The 16,061-nt window shown below is 35.3% G+C and overlaps 1 protein-coding gene across 37 annotated transcripts in view; it reads left to right on the forward strand.

Moving 5' to 3' along the window:
• The window catches only part of DTNA (dystrobrevin alpha), a 330,024-nt gene that overhangs the window by 262,101 nt on the left and 51,862 nt on the right, over positions 1-16,061 (forward strand). For 10 of the 37 annotated variants that reach the window (XM_036229947.1, XM_036229944.1, XM_036229936.1 and 7 more), the window contains 4 exons: positions 785-890; positions 3,279-3,445; positions 5,746-5,870; positions 10,694-10,777. In XM_036229947.1, the coding sequence (XP_036085840.1) occupies positions 785-890; positions 3,279-3,445; positions 5,746-5,870; positions 10,694-10,777 (482 nt within the window). Of the gene's footprint in view, positions 1-784; positions 891-3,278; positions 3,446-5,745; positions 5,871-8,306; positions 8,316-10,693; positions 10,778-12,134; positions 12,418-12,491; positions 12,582-16,061 lie in introns of those variants that run through there. The other 27 variants (XM_036229938.1, XM_036229941.1, XM_016153939.2 and 24 more) reach the window with 5 other exon arrangements.

Raw genomic sequence — 16,061 nt, forward strand, 5'->3', positions numbered from 1 at the left:
ATTTCTTATCTTTAAAAGAAAAAAAAAAACTGTCTCATTAACTTCATATTATAATTCATAATCCCAAAATAAAATGATTTTTTGCATATAAACATGTAATTTTTATCATTCATACTATTACAATATCATGTATTAATATAACTTTATTTTTGTCATCTTGAAGGAAAATTATAGATATAATACATTCATTTTCTACATCAGAAGAGACTAGAATAATGAGACAGAAGCAGACCGAATTGAGAGGAAAGGTTTATAAGGAAAGGAGAGAAAAAAAATTTTTTTAATGTAGATTGTTCTCTCCTAAGAAGGAGAGATCACTTCCTCTTAACAGGATTCCCTCCTAATCTTGTATAGTGGAACCATTCACGTTAACCATGAAATATTTAGTACTTATGGAGGTTGTGGAAGTTTGAAAGGATAGTTACTCTACAAATTTAGAAGACCGCTATAGGAGTAACAGAGTGCACCAGGACACACTAGTAGGTAAAACTTTATAGAGAATGTCTATTCATATTTCCTCATCATTTTCATACTGTCCCTCATATATGAAAGTGACGCTCTGAAAATGGCTTTTCTCCTTATGATAATATTGACTCCACCTCAGTGGAGGTAATTCAGTTCTGTGTATAAATATAAACTGCAATTAATGTTTAAATTCAAGTTCTATTTCTTATCTGTCAAAGGTTAACGGAATGTCTTGCTTCTTCAATCTCAAATGATACCTACATATCAGATAAATTAAGATTATTCTCTGTTCTAAATTTTTGTGGGTTTTTTGACGCAGAAAAAAGTCACTTTAAACAGCTTCTTGGACACCCTCATGTCAGATCCTCCCCCGCAGTGTCTGGTCTGGCTGCCCCTTCTGCATCGACTGGCAAATGTAGAAAATGGTGAGTAGTTACCTTTGGAGCTAAGACAATTTTTTAAATCATTGAAATTAGGCCATCAAGTCTATAGATATTAAGCCAAGGTCATTTTGAGCTTTGTTTGTAATGGAACTAACCAGTCTTCCTGATCAGTAAGGCCCTATAGGTGCAATGTAAAACGAGGACTGTCAGTTCTAAAAGCTGATTAAATCTCACTGGTACATCTCAGTTACAAGTCACGTGTGGCTTAAAGACTTGATACAACAGAAGAATCTCAATAGGAATGTGACATTTTCTAATATTTGTTTTAGGTATGAATTTCCAATATTGATATACATGACATTGATTATTTTTCTTCCTAGGCATTCAACCAGGAATAAGGAAAAAAATTGGATGATAGAGCCTTACTAATCTTCTGTCATATGCTACAAATTATAAACTTTCAATGGTTGTATTTATGTAAAAGATTAAAGTAATGTAAACTTTTGTAACATGCTTTTATAATAAAAGTATTTCTAGGATGAAAGTAATTAGTATTGGTATATCCAAATTTAAATATGAACTACAGTTCAGAACAAGATTTAAAGAAATTTAAACATGCAACAATTCAGTGCCTTCATCTAATCTTTAGATGCTCTTATTTATTATTTAACTCTGAGGTTTCTCTGGACTTAAATAGAAAATAATTTATTCTGTATTTCTTACTAGAATCTTAATTTCTGTACATTTCTTTAATATACATTTGGGGTAAAGTTAGCTTTTAGCATCTGCCTTTAGCTCTCTTAGTTAAGTTATAAATTTATCCTGTTTAGCTCACGGAGATTAAATGAACTCACTAGGTTCTCTATAATCACTACCAAACATAGATATATTTTTTATGCTTCTTACTCATCTGCAGAAGCAAAAAGCAATCAAGGTCCAGATCGTGCAGGATGAGTTAATATTACTGTTTATAATTCCAGAACTAGTCATCTTCCAATCATAAAGTCGTAATTTCATTCCTCTGCTCACTGTTTCCTGTTGCAGGAAATTAATGTCTTAGGTCATGTCCCAGAGTAGTTGTCTCTAAATTCAGGTCTCATTCAGCCTTTCCTAAGAGCCAGAGAAGGGAGGATAAGATGCTTATTCAGAAGATGATAGATCCAGAACTCATTATGTCTTTGCTTTAACAACTCACATTTCATCTTCATTTATTCTTATTTACATTATTTTCCCTAGCTGGATACTCAGAAAATAACTTTACCAATTATATTATTTTCCTTAGCTTGTTACCCAGAAATTAACTTTATCAATTACATTATTTTCCCTAACTGGTTACCCAGAAAATAATTTTACCAAAGGCAAGAACTCTTGTTCTTGTTTAATATCTTTAGCTCACCGCATGTAAACAATTACTTGGATTTGATCATTTGTTAGCTTCAAATTTTAGCTATTTTACCTGGCCTGCTTAAAAATTAAAATTTTCTGCCAAAGAAAGTTAAGTGTCTCTCGAACTATCTGAATTAGAACTGTATTCAGATGATGAACACACCTCCTTGGGCCCTATCCATCTGCCTCTTAGGAAAGAAAAAATCTACTTATTAAATGGAGGTAATGTCACTCATTAAATAAGCCCTTTAGCTACTCCATTTTAAAAAATAATAACTCAGCTAGGGGAAAAAAGGTGAAGGAAGTAAGAAGTATGAATTGGTAGGTACAAAATAGTCACAGGGATGTGAAGTACAACGTAAGAGAATATAGTCAATAATATTGTAGTAACTATGTATAGTGCCAAGTACATACTAGATTAATCGAGAAATCGCTTTATAAATCATATAAATGTCTAACTACTATGCTGTACACTTGAAACTAATATAAAATAGTATTGAATGCCAACTCTAATTGAAAAATGAATTTAAAAGATTAAAAAATAATTCAATTTTCTCACCCAGTTTATCTACTCTCCCTCCATTTCCCTTTCTTTTTTCTTCCTCTGGTTTTCCATTTCTCTAATATTTGTTCTCTACCCACTGGATAGTCAGCTATGTTCAGCCATTGTGCTTCTGAGTCTTCAGTGTGCTGTTCTGGTCTCCTGGAGACATAGCAGTTTGGGGGAAAAGCAAGTCAGTTTGGGTAATTTATATTCTTGTAGTGTAAGAGATGGGAGAAGAAAGAGCAAATGGCATTACAGAGATTTGTTGTTAAAAGAACACCAATCTTCCATCCTATTTCATTTATTCTACCTCCACACATATACTTGAAAAGGGTGGTAAGACTCCAGGAAAAAACATAATGCTTCTCTCAGCCAAAATTGACTATCATCTGAAATCATGGCAAACAGCAGAAAAATGCAATTCTCATTAGGCTGCATTTTTCCTTATTCTGGCTCATACTTTGTTTTTCTTGTTTTTTCTTCATTTACTGCCTGCTTAGTCTTCCATCCAGTTGAATGTTCCTACTGCCACAGTGAGAGTATGATGGGATTTCGATACCGATGCCAGCAGTGTCACAATTACCAGCTCTGTCAGGACTGCTTCTGGAGGGGACATGCCGGTGGTTCCCATAGCAACCAGCACCAAATGAAAGAGTATACATCATGGGTAAGGCAAGGTCCAGGCAATATTTAAAGTTGCATGTATGAGTGCTATCGCTCAGAATGTCAAGGATGGTGACAGATTCAGGGGGCAAACTCACCTTGTAGTCTAACATTCCTTCCCCCTTTCCTCCCACTCCCCATCTTACTAGGATGTCTAAGTTATTATATCTGAACCCAGTGTAGTTTCCCAAGACTTAAAATATAGGAAGATTCAAACTATGTTACATCTTGAAATACAGGCAATTCAGTATCAATCTAGGTAACAACTGAACAGCAAGTACCTTCTGGAGCATAATCTCATTTGCACAGTAAGTTAAGGTTCTTTTCAAGTTTTTTTTTTTTTTTTTTTGGTGGGGTGGGGGGAATTACTTTAAAATGATTGTTAGTTTACTTTCTCTTAGATTCTTGGAGCTCTCTTAAGTGCATGACTAGAAGATAATGAAAAGATGTGTGAGCATGTGGGCTTAGTGATGCTGTTCCAGTTTACTTTTTTGGAGGAAAAGGAGTTTACAGTTATAGTAATAAATCAATAAATAGTGCAAGTGAGCAACTCGCTAAAGGTGACCTCTGAGAGTATGTCCCTGTGATAGATGTATTCTCAGGAGCACATGGTTCTAGGCCTATGGGAAGGATTTGACTTCATAAGCTTGCTGTTCAAATGGTTTACAGTTTGCTGACCTGTGTCTCAATTAAACTCAAAATCAGTTTCCGTGATGTTGATGTGAAAGTATTGCTCTATGTACAGATTGCTTTTTGTGGGATATACCATAATCCCTGCCAACCCCTCTTAAAATAGTTCTTCCACAAGAAAATACAAACTTTTATGAGTTTTTTTCTATGTTTCAATGTATTTCAATTCAATATATAGTCTTTACTTAAAAAGTAACTTTAAAAAAAAAACAGATCTTCAGAATATCCATTAAAATCAAAATGTTCTTTCTAAGAATTATTGGGAACCAATATTCAGCATAGATATATTAATTGTTTAGCACATGTCAGATTCTGAGTTCAAGTAACAGTTCCTCGCTAAGGCCTTGTACACTGAGTGCTTCGTGCCAATTTAAATTCCACTTTTTACTGTTGATTATGTCATATGCTAAGGATAGATATACTAAGAAAGATCATGAAATACAATTTTGTATAGAAGATGAGAGAAAACATTTTCTATTTTCTTATTATCAATGTATTTTCTTACTTCTTCTGTCTCAAATCCTGGATTGTTGGTGTTTGAAAACTAGTCATTTTTAATCATTATTGTATGTAAATGCTAGTGTCAGATAAAGAGCCTCTTTCTTAGGGGTTGTGGATGCAAAAATTATATGGCAAAGCAATGTATTTACAAAGTAGGATTAGACTCCTCAAGAGGATAAAGGGGCCCTGATGTTTTAAGTGTTCTGAGAATTACCTCTCCTAGCAAAAGCCAAAGAGGGACTTCTGGAACAATGCTCCTACTACTTAGCTTTTTAATAATGTGGACAAAATCAATTCATTATCTTTCCAATTATAGGCTCCATACACAAAAGAAAAAGACAAAACTGTAAATGGCTTCTCATGGAAAGGGAAAATTTAGGTTAAGATTTATTACATGTAATATCAAAAATAATAGACCACATATATATGGTCTATTATTTTTGATAATTTTGGCTGGGAAATATTAAGATAAACATTCCAACAGTCTAAATGAAAAAGAGATAGCATGATGCTCTGAAAAGAAAATGAATTTTAAATTCTCAAGATTCGGACTGAATTTCCCCTTTTACTGTTAATTGGATATATTCTGACACCCCTGAACTATCTTGCACCTGGATTTCTGCAAAATGTCCTGCTCATTTCCGTCCTTCTTTCCTTCTTAAGTGGGAGCAGTCCTTCTAGAATCAGATCTGATCCTGTCACCCCCGTAATTTAAACTCTGCATTCAAGATAATGACCGTAGTCCTTGATGTTACATATAAGGATTTTGATTATCTGCCTCCTGCTTTCCTCTCCAGAACGGGATCTCTACTTCCTCCAGGAATTACCTTCCCAGTTTCCTGAATTTTTATCAGAAGGACTCCTGTTAGTCCATTAAGTTCCAGCCCAGGTGTCCCGTGAACAATGAGAACTTTCATTTATCAGTGTTTGCTGACACTAAGCAGCAGGAGGCAGGTACCCTAGTGGCTTGTTGAGCACTGAGCAAACTCCCTAAATTTGATACTCAAAGAGGATTTCTTGAATGAATGAATGACTACTGTGAAGCAAATCATCTGATAAAATGTTACATAAACATCAGTTGTTATCACTTCTATACTGTCCTCTTCTTTCCAGAAATCACCTGCTAAGAAGCTAACTAATGCGTTAAGCAAGTCTCTGAGCTGTGCTTCCAGCCGTGAACCATTGCACCCCATGTTCCCTGACCAGCCAGAGAAGCCACTCAACTTGGCCCACATCGTGTAAGTATCTCTGCCATCCGGAATTAGAGAAATCTTTCTTCATTGACACATGTTTGGAACTATACAAAGGCAATTTCATTACAGTCATCAGGGATCAGGTTTGAAAATTTAATTTAAAAAAAAAAGAGTGAACATAATATCATTATAATTTTTTTTATTGTAAAGGTATACAGTACTTCAGCCTACCTGCACAAATGTGCAACACTAATGTAATTCACCTAGAGATGAAAAATATTCAAAAAGCGTAGTTATAAAATATGGATGTTAATGGAGTTTACACAATTGGAAGTTAACAATCAGTGTAATTACTGTAGTAAGAAAATTTTAAAGCACACTATACCTTAATATCATATGTGCTTTGAGTTTCCAATATAAAATCCCTTTGTTTCATTTCTCTGAAGAGCCAGTCCTCTTAAAGATGGCAGCAAACCTGAAATTTGTTGTTGTTTTAACCCAAGCTCACTTTAGGAGATTCATGACCTGCGCAAAGGAAGGTTGAAGAGAGGGGTTGGTGGGAAAATTCATCAAAACATCCAAAATCAGACTTTTAAAAAATGTTTCTCCAAAGTATATGTGAGTTTGGCGGACAGAAGGAGTAGAGCCAGAGAAAAGTTCTATCTCCCATCCCTTCCTCCTCCCAAACCCTAGAGCCTCTCTCAGGACTAGGTGGTCAAGAAAACAGGAAAGGCTTAGGTAGAAGAAAGTATTTTTTCTTTGGTGTTATCTTAGGTTCAGAAGAAGAATGAAGCTCATTGTCTGCTTCTATGCAGAATTAGGAGTTATTACACACAGGTGCCTCAGAAAACCTCTAGAAGAGGTGGATCCCTCTCCTTATGAACTGACTTTTCTTTTGCCCAGTTTAGCGGGACCTGCCACACTGCAAGGTTAATATTTACATTTTGATGTCAAGAGGTGGGCCCATTAGACCTACTGGCCTTAGAAATTCACCAATGCAAAGTTCATGCTTCAGACAGTTCAGAACACAACCCATAGGCAGCACTGGGGTGGATATGAGACCCTTATGAAAGCAATAACTCTTTCTTCTGATGGAACTAAGCAAACACCGTCAAATGATTTGTGCTGTTGCATGTCCATGAGCTTTGTATAAATACTCCGGAGCTTTGTTTGGTTTGTTCCCAAGTGGCTTTGAGGGTTCACTGTCCTCAGCAATACGCAGTCTGGAGGCTCGTTGCTGACATGGGCTAAACATCCAAAAAACTAATGTAAACCAATTATGTAGAATGCGGTTAACTTATTTTTGGAAATTTTGCCCCTAAAAATAAGCCTTAAAATAAACCAGGGTAAATGAACATGAGGAGTGTTTCAAAGGGCCAGCCACTTTAAGAAAGTGATCTCATACGAGCTATTCTTATTATTGTCTCGACTTTCCTTCCCACAGCCAGAGACAGTCACTAATTCTTTAATGAATGAACAAAACGAAGTGAGGGCAAGTCTGTGCTCTCTGTGCTCTGCCTGAAAGTCACTCTCTACCAGACCTGCCTGGAATTTCACTCCCAGAGGACAGCGTTCAATAAGAGCTGTTGGGTGTGAGGAAGAGGGAGAGAGTGGACGTGAATGGCCTGGCTCTTAAGAGCTTTGCAGTAGAACAAAATTAGAATGCCACCCCCCACTTAAAGAATTACAAAATGAGGCAGTGTGAAATAAAAGTTGGTTGCACAGGCAGTCACACTGCAGTATCACCTAGCACAGGCCTTGTACCCAGCTGGTTCAGGGTTGGTGTGTGTGTATGTGTGTGTGTATGGGTGTGGGTGTGGGTGTGTGTGTGCGCACACACGCCCACACACATTAATTAGCTGAGTAAAAATTTTTTAGCTTAGTTTATAGTGGCAATATGATCTGTGTTATTCACTGAACTGAGGACAAAATCTACACAATTTGGATTCCACATAGAGTTTCAGAATTCCCTTAAAATTCTACACAAAATGTACCTTTTTTCTGAGAAAGGTTCCATATATTTAACCAGATTCTCAAAAGAGCCTTCGAATCAAAATACTGATCTATACTTACTGTTAATATATTTTTTCAGGCATAAGATCTTAATTTAAAAATGCAAGTTGTGAAAAATATTTAATTGTTGAAATAACATGAGAAATCCTGGATGCAGAAGGTCCCATTTATATTAGAACAGAATAATTTTTCTGTTTTTGACTTTAAACATTTTTCTTTTCATTTGTTTTTCAGTTGTTAGTGCCCTGAACAGACATCTATGTCTTCTTCTTTTTTTTTTTTTTTCTACATGGGGATACCTAAGAAATATGCTGTTCATTTATCTATTTTACATTATTGTAGACACAATCATAACCACTTAAGTGGTGACATTTTGGTATTTTGACATTTATTCTTGGCTATTGTATTGCTTGTAAATGTTACCATGATTAACAGTCTCTGTTCTATTTAATTTTTTGCTGCCCAAAGTGATACTTGGTAAGTAATTCAGTAGTCCCCAGGGTATTTCTAAAGACTAGTAATCATAAGTGGTTATGAGACATAAAACAAATGAGTGATCAGAGGCTAGTTTAAAACGAATTCTGCCTTGAGCTGAACACTTTCAGTTTACAAGAAGAATACCAGTTTTATAAAAATGTTCCCTGCAAAGGTTGTGTCCAGAAAGGAGATTTTGCACTACATACCTGTGGCTTTATCTTGTGGAGCTATTTCTTTTTCATAAGAATAACTATGTTTAAAATGTCCAAAGTGACTTATTTATTACATAAGGTAACTCGTCATTTGATTATAAAGGAAATAGGCACTTCTGTCCCTTTGAAAGCCACAATTTGGTCGCAAGTTCAACATTCTTATGATGAACCTTAAACGTGAAGCCTTTCACTAAGAAACTGCAATTTCAGCTTTGCAGTGACCAAGTTTAATAGAGTAAGTTTACCAGGCTAGTTAAAAAGCATTCAAAATCTACTTGTTTTCTCTATGTCTAGCGTTCAAGAAAAATGGGAAAAGTTTTTTTTAAGAGAAAAAAGAATACCAGAAATATTAGTCTAGTTGATTATTTTTAACTTTTTATAAAGCTACTGTGTAAGATAATTCATTCTGTTTATTGTTTTAAAATCTGATATACCTTTCAAAATTCATAGAGGACATTTCTATAAAATCAGCATCCTTCTTGTAAAGAGAAAAAGTTCTATTCAAGGCAGAATTAGTTTTAAGCTAGCCTCATGTATCAAAGATGCATTCCAGATAAGTAATATAAAACACTAAGATCATTTTCAGAACTTGGGTACATGTTTAGACTAGATCAAATAGTGAACCTGCTGTTTTGACTTCATCCAAAAACAATATGTCTTTAAAAATCTCAGACCACAGTTTAACACCAGGAACCAAAGTGTCAATGAATTTTTGCATATAGTGCTGACATTTTAAAAACTGCATAACATCATGTTCATTCCCATAAATACATTGAGATAAACGAGTCTACTTTTTTCCTAGAATCTCTTCATTGGAGAATCCAAACTCTGATTCTCTAAGATAAAAATTAAACCATTATAAATTTGGGTCTTGATCAGGCCAACACAGGTAGATTCTATAGGCTACTCTAATTAATGTTTCATCTTCAAAAAATTCTACCTTGTCAAGCTCAAATAAAAAATATAGTGAAATAAAAATTTCTTCTGATTTAAAATGATGCTCTGCCTCATCCTCCATCTTCTGAACTATAAATCCCATTCCATTTTACCATGGGTTATTTTACAGTAAACCTAAAATCAAACTGAAACTGCTTGGTGTTGAGATAAGGATTTTTGCTCTGTCATTTTACCTGAACTAAAACATTAGTGATAAGGAAAGAATGACAGGATGAAATGAAAAATTGGGGCACTGAGAGACTGGGGCAAAGGGTTAAAGAAGTACAAATTAGTACTTGATATCTGGTCATGGGGATGGGGAGCATGGCAGAGGGAATGCAGTTAGCATGAATATGATGGCTAAGTGGCGGGCCAGGGGAGAGGAAGAGCAATTATGGGGATCATTTTATGAACTATATAAATGTCTAACCAATGTACCGTATACTTGACACTAATTTAAATAAATAAAATTTTTAAAAAAGAAAAGAAAGAAATTGAAAAAATGAAAAAAGAAAAGAAAAAAAACAGGATTACAAACCAGATTCAGTTGATATTTAGAGTCATGGACAATTCTGAAGAATACTGAACCCTATTTTCTCTCTCAGCATACAAAAAAAGGTGAAGTTTAAGGGATGCCTTGTACTGTGTGCCCTGTCATATGAATCATCCTGATAACAGAAAGTTACTAAATACTTGTGGTGCTTAATTGCATCTTCACTTTGAACAAAGAGCAAATAAAGCACAATATGATTTTGCAGTTTGATCTTTACAAATGGCATATTGAGAGAGGGCCACTGTCATGAAAAACATAGGAGAAAGTTTCCAAAGGTTCAGAAATCCTCCTCTTTCCAAGGGGATGTAGATTCTGATTATCACCAAGTTTTCAGAGCTTCTCCCTTTAGAAAGCAGGAGATGTAAGGCTGCCTCAGAATCCTCGCTTCATTCGAGAATATGACTCAGTGCAACGCCAAGGCTCGAAGCTCATGGATAAACATTCCTATGGTGTCCAGAGATCTTCCTCACAATATTTAACTGAGATTCTATATTCTCAAGAACTGTAACTTTAAAACACTTAAAGAATTTAATTGGAAAATGTAAAATTTTATGTTGATCCTGGGTAACACAGAACTCTCTGGTCTTTCTAGCCCCTCTCCTTGAAGGATGATGGATAGTTTTTAACTTGTGACTTTTACTTGTTCTTACTTTGCATCATACTGTACTTTATTTTAGGCCGCCCAGACCTGTAACCAGCATGAATGACACCCTGTTCTCCCACTCTGTCCCCTCCTCAGGAAGTCCTTTTATTACCAGGAGGTAAGTTCCAATCCTATCATATAATAAGCCCTCTCTGGTAATGAGCCTTGATTCTGTAGCAAGAAAAATATTCTAATGTAAGCCAAGAGCAGAAATTATTGTTAGAAACTAGTTATGTAAATATCTGTCACACATTTTCCATTTCATTCATTTGGATACATTTAAAGAGGAATGGGTATAGCTTTCGATATTAAAGTCCCTTCTGGAAACTTGCATTTACAACGCATCTATAGTAAGAATGTGGGGTATGTTTACCTTTTAGTACTGACATGCATGCATTCTCTTTCATTGAGAAAGTCACTTTCATAGCACTTAGAATGGTCCAGTTAAGGCAGGAAATTGGAATTTCAAGGTACAGTTGGGGAAATTACTATATACATTATGAAATATCTCTTAATTTAAAGCTCCAGATATAAAAGAATTGTCTTCTTCTTAAACTCTGGAGTTCCTGAGGCTAGACGCTGAAGATAAAACTTGGAAATATAGTTCCCACATAAATAATTTCATGGGTAATAACAAGAACTTTAAATAATGGTGAATATCTTTGTGAACAAGATCCGCTCCCATTATGAGCAAAGAACAGGTGAAGCTGATAACTTCTTTTTGAGCTAGCATTACAAATATGCAGGGCCCAAGAGGTATTCCAGGTCATTTGATCAAATATCATGAATAAAGCACCAGAGAATTATTTTACAAATACATGGAGAAGGCTCACAGGAAAGCAGAAACAAAGGTAGGGAAATTTGGAGTGAGTAAATGAACATAAAATTTCAAATGACTTCCAGTAGGAAAAATGATATACAGACTCATATTTCACAAAACAAACATAGTCAGTTTTTTCCCCGAAGAGTTTTCTGAGATACCAATTTCACTGTAATATCCTGGTACATTCTAGTGAGGATTCGAAGACAGTGAGACTTGGAACACTGGCGATTTTTACCCTGAGTTCCTGTACGTGCCCATGAACAGGAACCTGAGTTTGAAGGTGTTCCCCATAATCGTAATTAGTAGAAGAAATGGAATGTGGCAGTTTATGGTATTTCCTTCCTATAAATTAAGCAAATCTGTAACAGATGGAAATGAAGACCTACTAGAATGACAGAACCTCCCAGTGAAATAATATGGTTTAGGCCCTAGCATTTTAGCATTCCTTTTCAGAACCAGCTAATTCAACCATCTTTTCTAAAACAAAGTCACAAATTATAAAGTCTATAAGAGACATAGGCTGTGCATCTATATAGAGATCTTGCATGATGTTTAGAAAGATGTTGTGCGTTTACTAGGAAGCTCTTCATTCTGCAAGTGTCAAGCAGAGATAGACCCCATCCTTACTGAAGGTCATTTTATATCATTTCAGCTCGGACGGTGCTTATGGTGGATGCGTCTAGATGGATAACATGGCTTCCTCCACTCTAAAATATTCCTATAATACTTTGAGCTGTTCTGGTTCCTCCAGGGTGCATGGTACCTATTAACTCAAAATATGATCACTTCCCTTTTTCTCATCTTTATTCTTTTCGGAATGTTCCCTATGAATCACAGACATGTTGTTTAAAGTTTGCAGTTTTTCTAATCACCATGGAGATTGGCCTCTGGTTTCTCTTTTAAGGGTGCTGTTCAATAAAGCTATATACGCTGAAGTCCTTCCTCTCTGAATGGGCCTTGTTCTGTCCATGGGAGGTTTTAATGAGGTCTCATTGTTTGAATCCCTCAGGTTACCTGAGGGGTTAAGTGTATCCAGCCCTGTGGCTGAGGAGCATTCCCTCATAAAGCTCTATGTAAATCAGTTTGACCACAGCACACGGTCAGTATTTGAGCCCTAAATCACTAATCGTAGTAGTAGTTCCATAGCTAGACTACTAGTTGTTCTACTCCATCACTAAAATCATCTTGTAGTGTCTTAGTGGAGATAGAGATCTTCTGGGTTTTCATGAGATTCCATTGAAAATTCCCTACTTGAGCTGGACTTCTTAGCTCTTTCTTCTCTTTTCCACTTATTTTATTGATTTAGTAGCCTTATACCAGTATACATGACATGTGTGTTTTTAAAGAGTACCAAGCTGGCTCTCTTTCTTTGGATGAGTTTCTGCTTTTATACAGCTTGCAAGACCCAAGATGGTGATTTCTTAGATTCTTGAATGAAAGAGCATCTTGGAATGACCTTTATCACTAATTGGGTCAGGCCAGGACAATGCCACATGGCTGGACCATATTGCAGTAAAAGACTTGACGACTTAAATTATTCTGTCCCACTGGGCCTGGCCATTTTTTCTCAAATGTAGGGCAGTCTGATTCCTATTAAGGTAGCAATTTCAAAACCAAGTTCATTAATGCTTAATTTCTATCACTTGATAATGCTGGTGATAATCTACTATTTATTTCTTAACCTGTCTATACACTAAAATTGATGGAAACCTATCATGCCAAATATAGGCATAAGCTAAAGGAGCTATTCTTGCTATGATTGGAGTGGAACTAAATAAATATGACCTAGAGTTCTGCCCTCATTCCTGATCCACCTCAACTGCCCCTTTTAAAATCAGATAAAACCTAAAAGCTCAACAAGCCATGAATGGTGCTGATCAGTCTTAAGGCAGCATTAAGAAAGCAGGGAAGTTTGCCATGCAGATATTTTATTTAGCCTGAGTTTTTAGTCTTTTGTGACACATCTTAGAAAGATAAAGTGAAATGAGGAAGAATTGAAATCACTCCAGAATCCTCCCTATCAACTTCTGGCATTCTCACCTAGAGTCCTTTGCAAGCACACCATTTTGATCTTCAGAGGACACTAGGGTATATCTTTGAAGTCTTGACATCCTTGTGATCTGCCTCACATAGATTTATGAGTGTATAACTTTGGTTTCCACCACCATCTGTCGCATCCCCTTTTCTCATATCCATTTCTAGCTACATACTTGATTTACTTTTTCCTTACTTAGAAGAAAAAAAGAGAATTCTCAAAGGCATTCTCCCTTAACCCTTTTAAGTCTTTGTGTATGTGTGTGTGTATTCAATGCTCATTAGCAATTAGGTAGAATGTGGGTCAAATAACACAATTCGTGGACTAATTCACCTCATTCATTTTCTTGATCATAACTGTATTCTAAACCAAGATTGTTTTCTTATAAATGTATGAATTTATTTTTAAAAATGGCTGTATCAATGGAAATTTATTATCGCCATTAGAAAAGAGCTTTTAGGGCTGTGGATGGTGAGGCAGCAACATTATCTAAGCTTATGAAATGTAGTCTATCACTATTGTAAATATTATTGCGAGCACTGACACAAAGTCAGGCCCAAAAGGCCCTACCTCCCTGTCACTGCCTACAGCAGTGTGTCTCTGAGTGTCTGCTATTTTCGTTAGTATCTCGCCAAAATCCTTGTCTAGTTTATATGAGAAACTTAACCAGTCTTTTCCTATGTAAAATAAGTTTTTTAATTATAGCCATCTTCATTAGCCACATCAGGTACACTCTGAAAGTTTAAATGGCTAGATTCTTTCACCTCCAGTATTAGAAATATCTTTTTTTTAAGGTTTCACAGATATTTCTATAGATGCAACCTCTATAATAGTAACCACTCAGAAAAAGAATCACATTAGCTATGATATATAATGTCTAGCCAGATCCTTCTCCCAAATATTAAAGAGTTGCTTGAGTCATAGAGTTTGTTAAACACAATCTAATATGCTGTTTTCTGGTTTGTCACAATAGCATTTGGTTAATTACTTAATACTACATTAGGTTCAGTAGTGCACGGCACCCCCCCCCCCCCAACACTTTCCAAATCCTGATTGTTCCCGGTGGAGCAGACTTCGTGAGTTATTTTTGTTGGTTGACTAGTTGGTCAGTTGGTTAATTGGTTTGGGTTTTCAACCACAGAAAGGTTCATTTTCTGTATCTTTAATTTTCAAGGGCTTTTTTTTTTTTTCAAACACTTTGCTTAACCAAAGATTCCGTACCTAACATCCAAGATTTTTAATCTGACTTAAAATGTTCAAACTAAATTTTAAACATTTATGCTTTGGTAATCATAATTGAATAGAAATAAAATTGAGGCACTAAATTCAGCCTTTGATCAGGAAATTGAAGTTTTCTCCATGGTTAATATTTTCTAAGAAAAATAGATAAATTTACAAATCAACATCATAAAACAGATGAACTTATAAATCAACCACCATGAAGATTTCTTTACTCTTTTTTACACTTTCTGGGCACATTATCTGAAATTTCATGAAATTTGAAATAATTGCTCTCTGCAGATATTTCTTTATTCTGTGTAGCTCCAGAGCTCCACTAATATACTAGATTTTTTTCAAACTTGAAATAAACCAGTCTTCACACTCAAGTCTGTTTCCTATACTAAAATGTTAGTGCAAAATTAAAACTGTAGTCACCTCTCTTTTCACCTCAGTAACCTTTATTCTCTATTAGAGTTGCTTTCGTTGTCTGGGCATGCTCTGTACCCAGCCAACTTTTCTAGAGGCTCTCTTGACAAAAATACAATTGATATGGCTTGATGATATCTGGGGAACAACATAGCAAATGTAATGAATCAAATAGGAGCTAAGAATTCTTATTATTTCTTCCATGGTACCTATTTAAGATGGTTTGATTTTCATGCCAGCCTGAATTGACGGCAACTAATTTTCCCACTGAGACACTTTGCTATTTTTTATGCTCATTTGCTGATTTGCATGTGGCAGATATTTTATGTTTCAGATCAAACATTTTGAAAGCTAGAACAGGAAAGGGAAATACAATTTTTCAAGAAATTATCTCCTGAAAAAACTGACTCGTGGGCTCTTTTTAAATATACGTCAGCTACACTAATTATAGTGAGAAGTAAAGTTTTATTCACACCGACTGTTACTTTAGGAGGGAGCCAACTTTACAACTGATTCTTTACAAGTCCAAACACTGCACAAGTTTACCAATTATTTAAAATCAATAAAAATGAAAATATTCCTTCTTAATTTGTGATAGTTCAAATATCATTTTCCTATCAACCATTATGATAATGAGTATTGCACATTATATAATTTATATAATAGTGTTGCTCTATGAGACTGCATCCAGGACTTTTATTTAAACCCTTTCATTTTCATATTTTATAAAAGAAAAAAAGTCTATGACCAGAGCTAATAAGTAGCCCAGCATAAGCAAAGGTGGTTTTTAAAAATATATTTCAGGTTTAAGCAAAAATACAGGGAGTTTTTGTGTGTGATTTTGTTATCTTAGAATACCCCCAAAATGTTTGCACTTAAGCAAAACTACTGCAATAA

The sequence above is a fragment of the Rousettus aegyptiacus genome, unplaced genomic scaffold (genome assembly GCF_014176215.1).
Source record: "Rousettus aegyptiacus isolate mRouAeg1 unplaced genomic scaffold, mRouAeg1.p scaffold_m13_p_12, whole genome shotgun sequence".
NCBI classification, from domain to species: Eukaryota; Metazoa; Chordata; class Mammalia; order Chiroptera; family Pteropodidae; genus Rousettus; species Rousettus aegyptiacus.